This window comes from Solanum lycopersicum, chromosome 5, assembly GCF_036512215.1.
Source record: "Solanum lycopersicum chromosome 5, SLM_r2.1".
In the NCBI taxonomy this organism is placed as follows: Eukaryota; Viridiplantae; Streptophyta; class Magnoliopsida; order Solanales; family Solanaceae; genus Solanum; species Solanum lycopersicum.
In genome coordinates this window covers 10,041,990-10,049,987 of record NC_090804.1, presented here as the reverse complement: position 1 = coordinate 10,049,987, position 7,998 = coordinate 10,041,990, and the positions used below count along the sequence as shown (strand labels likewise).

At 36.4% G+C, this 7,998-nt stretch overlaps 1 protein-coding gene across 1 annotated transcript; it reads left to right on the top strand.

The window, feature by feature from the left end:
* The first annotated feature begins 2,068 nt into the window (after positions 1–2,068).
* Positions 2,069–2,706, top strand: LOC138348628 (uncharacterized). Its single transcript, XM_069298185.1, has 2 exons — positions 2,069–2,310; positions 2,523–2,706. The coding sequence occupies exons 1-2, from the start codon at positions 2,069–2,071 to the stop codon at positions 2,704–2,706; spliced, it is 426 nt and encodes a 141-aa protein (XP_069154286.1).
* Positions 2,707–7,998: the final 5,292 nt, after the last annotated feature.

The window sequence follows — 7,998 nt, the reverse complement described above, 5'->3', positions numbered from 1 at the left end:
AGAAATGACTAATTAGTGGCAGCCAAAGTTTGTGATTTTGTTAGGATGAATCCGCCTAAGTTTTTAGGATCGCAAGTTGGTAAGGACCTACAGAAGATCATTGATGAGGTCAAGAAAATAATTGGTGTGATGTCAGTAACTGGTAGTTATAGTTGATATTGACATCTTACAAACTCAAGTATGTGACTCACATATGGTTCACTTAGTGAAAAGACAACAGACGTGACTCTTTCTTTTTTAACTCCTTATATAGCAGTCCAATTCAGTGTCAGTCCAGAAACTCTATCAGAACCCTTCTCAGTCTCTACTCCAGTCGGTGACCCATTTATAACTAGACGGGTATACAAAAATTGCCCTGTCATAGTCTCTTAGAAAGTCACCTCAGCAGATCTAGTAGAGTTTGAAATGGTAGAATTCGATGTCATTCTAGGCATGGATTAGTTACACTCATGTTATGCCTTAGTTGATTGTAGAGCTAGGATTGTTCGTTTTCAGTTTCCAGATGAACCAATCTTAGAATGGAAGGGTAGTAGCCTAACTCCTATGGTTCGATTTATTTATTACCTTAAGGCCAGAAAGATGATATCTAATGGTTATCTCTATCATCTAGTTCAGGTTAAGGATTCTAGACTTGAACCCCATCTCTTAAGTCAGTTCCAGTATTCTTTGAATTTCCAAAAGTATTTCCAAAAGATCTTCCTATGGTTCCTCCCGAAAGAGAAATCAACTTTAGAATTGATCTTCTTCCAGATACCCAACATATTTCTATTCCTCCTTACAGAATGGCTCCAGCAGAGCGTAAGGAATTGAAAGTGCAGTTGAAGGACCTTCTAGATAAGAGTTTTATCAGACCTAGTATTTCACCATGGGGTGCACCAGTATTGTTCGTAAGAAAGAAAGATAGTTCTCGCAGAATGTGCATTGACTATAGAATGTTGAACAAGGTCACTATCAAGAATAAGTATCCCATCGCCAGGATTAATGACTTGTTTGAACAACTTCAGGGTGCTAGTGATAGACCTCTGACCTGGTCATCATCAGCTAAGAGTCAGAGATAGTGACATTCCAAAAATAGCGTTCAGAACTCGGTATGGTCATTATGAATTGTAGTTATGTCGTTTGGACTAACCAATGCTCCTGCAGCTTTCATGGATTTGATGAACAGAGTGTTCAAACAGTACTTAGACTTGTTCGTTATCGTCTTCATTGATGATATCCTCATTTACTCTAGGAGTGAGGAAGAAAATGCAAGTCATTTGAGAGTTTTTCTGCAGACTCTTAAAGATCTCCAGTTATTCTCTAAGTTTACTAAATGTGAGTTTTGGTTGGAATCCGTTGCTTTTCTTGGTCACATTGTATCTAGCGAAGGGATCCACGTAGATTCACAAAAGATGGAAGCAGTGAAACAATGGCCCAGACCTACCTCTGCTACAAATATCAGAAGTTTCTTAGGTCTAGCAAGTTATTACAGAAGGTTTGTGGAAGGATTTTCATCCATAGCCTCACCATTGACTAGGTTGACTCAGAAGATGGTCAACTTCCAATGGTCAGAAGATTGTGAGAAAAGCTTCGCATAATTGAAAACTAGATTGAATACACCTCCTTTCTTGACTCTACTAGAGGGTTCAGATAGTTATGTGATCTATTACGATGCATCCAGAGTTGGCCTTGGTTGTGTGTTGATGCAAAGAGATAAGGTTATATCTTATGCCTCTAGAAAGCTTAAGGTGCATGAGAAGAACTATCCAACTCATGACCTAGAGCTTGCAGCAATGGTGTTTGCACTCAAGATGTGGAGACACTACTTGTATGGTGTCCATGTAGATGTGTTCACTGATCATAAGAGCCTTCGGTATGTGTTCACCCAGAAAGAGTTGAATCTTCACCAGAGGAGATGGCTTGAGTTCCTAAGGATTATGATATGAGTGTGCATTATCATCCTGGAAAGGCGAATGTAGTGGCCGATGCTCTTAGTATATTATCTATGGGTAGTGTATCCCATGTTGAGGAAAAAATAAAGGAGCTAGTGAAGGATGTTCACAGGCTTTCTCACTTGGGAGTTCGCCTTATGAGCATATCAGACAGCAGTGTAACTGTTCAGAATGGGGAAGAATCGTCTTTGGTAGTAGAGGTTATGGAAAAGCAAGAGAGTGATCCTATCTCGCTTGAACTAAAGGGTGCAGTCAACAATCAGAGAGTGGAGGTTTTCTCCCAAGGGGGAGATGGTGTACTTCGCTACCAAGGTAGATTGTGCGTTCCTAATGTGGGAGAGTTGAGGCAGCATATTCTTGCAGAAGCTCATAACTCCAGGTATTCTATTCATCCAGGTGCCACTAAGATGTACAACGATCTGCGGGAAGTCTATTGGTGGAATGGCATGAAGAGGGATATAGCAGACTTTATGAGTAAGTGCCCCAATGGACAACAAGTCAAGGTAGAAAATCAGAAACCAGGAGGTATGACTCAAGAGATCGATATTCCTACTTGGATCTGGGATGTGATCCATATGGATTTCATCACAGGGTTACCTCTACTCGCAGACAACATAACTCAATTTGGGTGATAGTTGTTAGGATGACTAAGTCTTCTTGCTTTTTGGCGGTCAAGACTACATATTCGGTAGATGACTATGCCAAGTTTTACCATACTGAAATTGTGAAGTTGCATGGGGTTCCTTTGTCTATCATCTCAGATAGAGGTCCTTAGTTTACCTCTCATTTCTGGAAGTCATTTCAAAAAGGTCTTGGTACTCAAGTTAACCTTACTACAACATTTCATCTGCAGACGAATGAGCAGACAGAGCGTACCATTCAAACCTTAGAGGATTTGTTGAGAGCTTGTGTGATCGATTTTAAAGGTAGTTGGGATGATCTCCTTCCTCTTATTGAGTTTTCCTACAATAATAGCTACCATTCCAGCATTCAGATGGCCCCTTATGAGGCTTTATATGGGTGTAGATGTAGATCTATTGTTGGTTGGTTTGGAGTAGGTGAAGCAACTTTGATAGGGCCAGATTCAGTCGTTTATGCTATGGAGAAAGTGCAACTTATTAGAGATAGACTTAAGACAGCCCAAAGTCGTCAGAAATCTTATGCAGATGTAAGGAGAAGGGAACTAGAGTTTCAAGTTGATGATCGGTTTTTTCTGAATGTCTCACCTATGAAAGAGGTGATGAGATCTGGAAATAAAGGGAAGCTCAGTCCTAGATATGTAGGCTCATACAAGATCTTGAAAAGGATTGGCAAGGTGGAATATGAGTAAGAGTTGCCAGCAAAATAGCAGCAATGCATCCGGTCTTCCACATCTCACTCTTGAAGAAGTGCGTGGGTGACCCAGCCTCTATAGTGCCATTAGAGAGTGTGGCGGTGAAAGATAGTATTTCTTATAAGGATGTACCAGTTGAGATTCTTGGCCATCAGGTTAGAATTGAGAAACAATGAAATCGCTTCAGTCAAGGTTTTGTGAAGGATTCAGTCCGTAGAGGGAGCTACTTTTGAAGCATAAGCAGCCATGAAAGCCAAGTATCCTTACCTTTTTTCTTCAAATTCTACTCCAGCTTGAGGTTATAGTTCCTCTTTAGTTTTACAGTCAGTCATGAGTAAATTCAGTTTTAGAATCATGTTCCCTCAGTTTTTACTTTCATTTTTAGCGTAATTGCATGTACTCATAACTCAATTTAGTCAGAATTCAGTTCTCATTGTTTAGTATTGGGGTTTGCATCTCTCCCCCTCTATTTCAGCTAGTTTAGTCTTCATTCGAGGATGAATGTTCCCAAGGGGGAGATAATGTAACACCCCATAATCAAAACAAATCAAAAATTAGTTTTTTAGAAAAATCTGCAAGTGCTACCAACAGCGGCATCGACGGATCGTAGTCTGAACCACGGTCCGTCCTGCACAACTGTCGATGGGATCAGAAACTCCCAAAAATTTCAGACTAGAAAAATTGGTTAAGTCTTGGATGATGGACGGACTTACGGTCCGTAGGTCAAACGATGGTCCGTAGTCTGTGACCGTCGATTAATACTCCCTTCAACCACTCTCTGACAAGATCATGGATGACCAGTATGGTTCGTAGGTGGAAAATTTACAACCAGTTAAGGGGAAATGCAGTTGGGTCAACTTAAATTGATAATAACTCTTAGCACAAAATGAATTAGGTCTCCCATGACCTACCCACATATAGATAATTGAATTATCTTTTCATATCCACTAACCTTGCTAAAATCAGACCTCCGAGTAAAACGTTATGCCTATTTTAGTAAAGGACTGTCGAATAGGCCCTCATGACGGACCCAACGACGGGGCATCGGGCGCACAACAGACCGTCAGTCGTGGCAGTCGTGAGGCCCAACACCAACCTTCCCAGGGGTCTTTTCGACCTTTCCCACTCCGTTTAAAACCTAAGTTATGTTGTTTTGACCCTAAATCATCAGATTTTAGTCAGTTTAAGCCTAGAAACATAATTAAAACATATCCAAGTCAAATCATTAAATCAAAACATAGAAAATTAGAAGCAAGAGAGGAGAAAAAATCTCAAGAACCCTAGTTCAAGAACACCACAAGCTTTGGCAGTTCATGCCCTGAAACATAAGTAGTTTCAGTCAGTTCTTGATTCTCTTATCATTATTAAACCTAGGGTTTCTAGAACTTTGATATAACTTCATGAAATTATTAAATATATGTTCCAAATCAGATTATCATGTTATTATTCAGATTATCACATGAATTTCAGAACTCTAGCTTTGTATTTCTTTAGTTCTTGAATTACACATGCTAGGTCATATATTTCAGACACTTTAGTTATACACGCTTCAGTTATAAATGCATAATTACCAAATTAATTGTTGCATTCTCAGTTTGCATGTTCAGTTTCGAGCTATCCAATATTTACAGAAATTCAGATATAATCAGTTAATTTACAGAATTCATTGGGATTAGCATAATACCAAGTTGGACTATGGTTTAGCGTACCCAATAGTCCCAGAACTACTAGCCATGTAGGTTGTAAGTCTCCTATGTGGGTAATCAATTTAGTGATCACGCCAACATTTCTTTATACCTTTGGGAGGGTATATTGGGTCCTATCAATGGGGCGTATACATCGGACTCCACATTTAGCTCATGTAGTTTTATTATCGGTTATTAGTAGCTCCCACAGTTCAGTCAGACTCTCTGCATTGACCATTTATCAGTATATTCAGTATTCAGTTTCAGCATGTTATAAATTGGTCATTGCATCCAGTTAGCTCAGAAATAAGAACATCACGTTCATATTATTGTACTTGTTTTTGTGCTTGTTCAGTTATGTTTTATTTCAGCTTTACTCTATCCTACATGCTCAGTACCTTTCAAGTACTAACACATACGTGTGCTACATCATCTCGTGATGTAGTTTCAGGTTCTCAGCATCCAGATCACACATAGATCGATTTCTCGATCTCCAGTTCAGCAAATTCAGTGGTGAGTCCTCTCGATCTCCAGTTCAGCAGATTCAGTGGTGAGTCCTCATTCTCCGAGGACAACAGTCATGAGTTTCATTTCACTCTTTAGTCATTTAGTTTCAGTTTTTGCTAGATTTAGGTGGGGCTTGTCCCAGTATTTCTAGTCTAGTTTAGAGGCTATTTCCAAACATAGTTAGATTCAGCTTAGTATTGAGTTAATATCTCTTTTGTATTAAACTCATTGTTTTCAAATATCTCAGTTATAGAATATGGGGGTATTCCCCATCTTTTCATTTTATGTATGATTTAGCTTCCGCAACAGTTTATTATCTTTAGTATGCTCATGATCATGCTAGAAGGGTTAGCTTGGGATCAGTTTTGGTCCTAGGTTCCGTGTCCGCGTCTCGGGGGTAGCTTGGGGCATTATAGAAACAACCATCTTGTTTGATATAAAAATGACTTTTCGAAGCTAATCAAACTGACAGAATTTTCATCAGAGCACATTTACAAAAATTTCTAAGCAAAATCAAAGTTTTGGCAAAAGTTAAAAGTTAAATTGCCTAACGGTATAAACTGACTATGAAAACCTTAACATCCAAGCCAACCATCCTATAAAGCAAAAAATTACCTTCCATAGCTAACCGCGCTGACGAAATTCTAATTTGAGGATGTTTCCCAAAAAATTGACCTAATTCCAATTTTAGCCAAATTGAAAATAAGTCTCATATCCCGAACCAACCATCTTATGAGATCAAAACTGAACTTATACGGCTAACTGTGGTGACACAATTTCAATTCAAGCACGATTACCAAAAATACTAAAGTGAAATTTTGGTCAAAACATAAAAGCTAAAATGCCCAATGACATAAAATAAAAACGGAAGCCTCAAAATCCGAACCCTCCATCTTATTACATCAAAAATAATTTTTCGCTTATCTGAGTACGTTATTAAATATATTGACCAAAGTTAAATTTTTGCTAAAATTTATATGTGAAATACCTAACGGCACACAGTAAAAATGAAAGTCTCAAAACTCAAACCAACCATCCTACTAGATAAAAAATGACCTTTGGAGTTAATTACGCTAACAAAATTCTCATCTAAGCACGTTCACAAAAATATTGAGCAAAGTCAAATTTTGGCCTAAACATAAAATTTAAACACATAACGACACAAACAAGTATGAAAGCCTCAAAACGTGAACCAACCTTTCCTTTAGATAAAAAAACGACCTTTTGAAGCTAATGACATTGACAGAGTTCTAATCTGAGCACGTTTACAAAAAATATTCAACAAAATGAAGTTTTGGTTAAAATTTTAAAGTTAAAACGCCCAATGACACAAATTAAATATGAAAGTCTCAACACTAGACGTTGATTTACCAAAAAAATTAACTTCAATTGGTAATTTACCAACTATTAAAATATAAGTTAGTAATTAATAATTTACCAATAAATTTTATCAGAGTTGGTAATAGTTACTATTCAAATAAACATTCATATGTAATATTACAAACTAATAATTAATATGTTGGTAAATTTTACAAACGGATTAGTGATCGGTTGGTGTATTATCAACTATTTTAATGATGTTAGTAATTTACTAACTACAATCTTTATTCGTCTGCAAAATTTTTAACTAATTTGATATTGGTTGGCAAGTTTATCAACAAAACACATTTTGTTACTAATTTACCAACACATTTATATTTGGTTGGTAAATTTAGCAATACAATCTTGTCGTTAGTAAATGTTTGGTTAATAATTCATTGGTAATATGTTAATAAATTATATAAACAATTTTTTGTCATATTTACCAACCGATATATACTTCGTTGGTAATATTACCAACAAAAGGTGTGTGTTAGTAATATTTCTGTTGGTAATCCATTGATAGAAGGTTGTTAAATTTGGCGCAATTTTTTCCCGCCGTATTACCAACTAAAATACTTAGTTGGTAAGATTTATGTTGGTAATCTGTTAGAATTTCATTGTTAAGTTTTAAGATATTATTCAGTTAGAAATATGTTGATAATTTGTTAGTAGAATACTAACCAACTTAAGTTAGTAAAATCTGTTGGCAATTAGAGGTTTTTTTTGTAGTGACATAAATATTAATAGAGGAGGCATGAGATTCAATTAAATCCTATTGATTGCCAAACCTTTTGATTTCTTGGGTTATCAATTAGTATTAGTGATAATTTTATGGTAAATTCTTATATAAATTAACATCGAGAATGTTTCTAATCCTCACCCATCATTGGATGAAATAATAAAGGATAACTACAATATATTATGTATATAGAAATTTCCTTCTACACTAAAATCAGAGCCATTTAATCGTTTTAGTGTATTTATTTTTCTCATACTAATATATCACATTCAGAATCTAATAACATAAAAATATAACTTAATATTTCAATCACCCAATCAAGTAATGTTATTCATCGGATGTATAATCATTTGGCATAAAATAAGGGAGTTATATGAATAGGTTGATAGTTCATCTGTTTCATATTGTATATTTTTGTTGAATAGTTTGTGATACTCATTA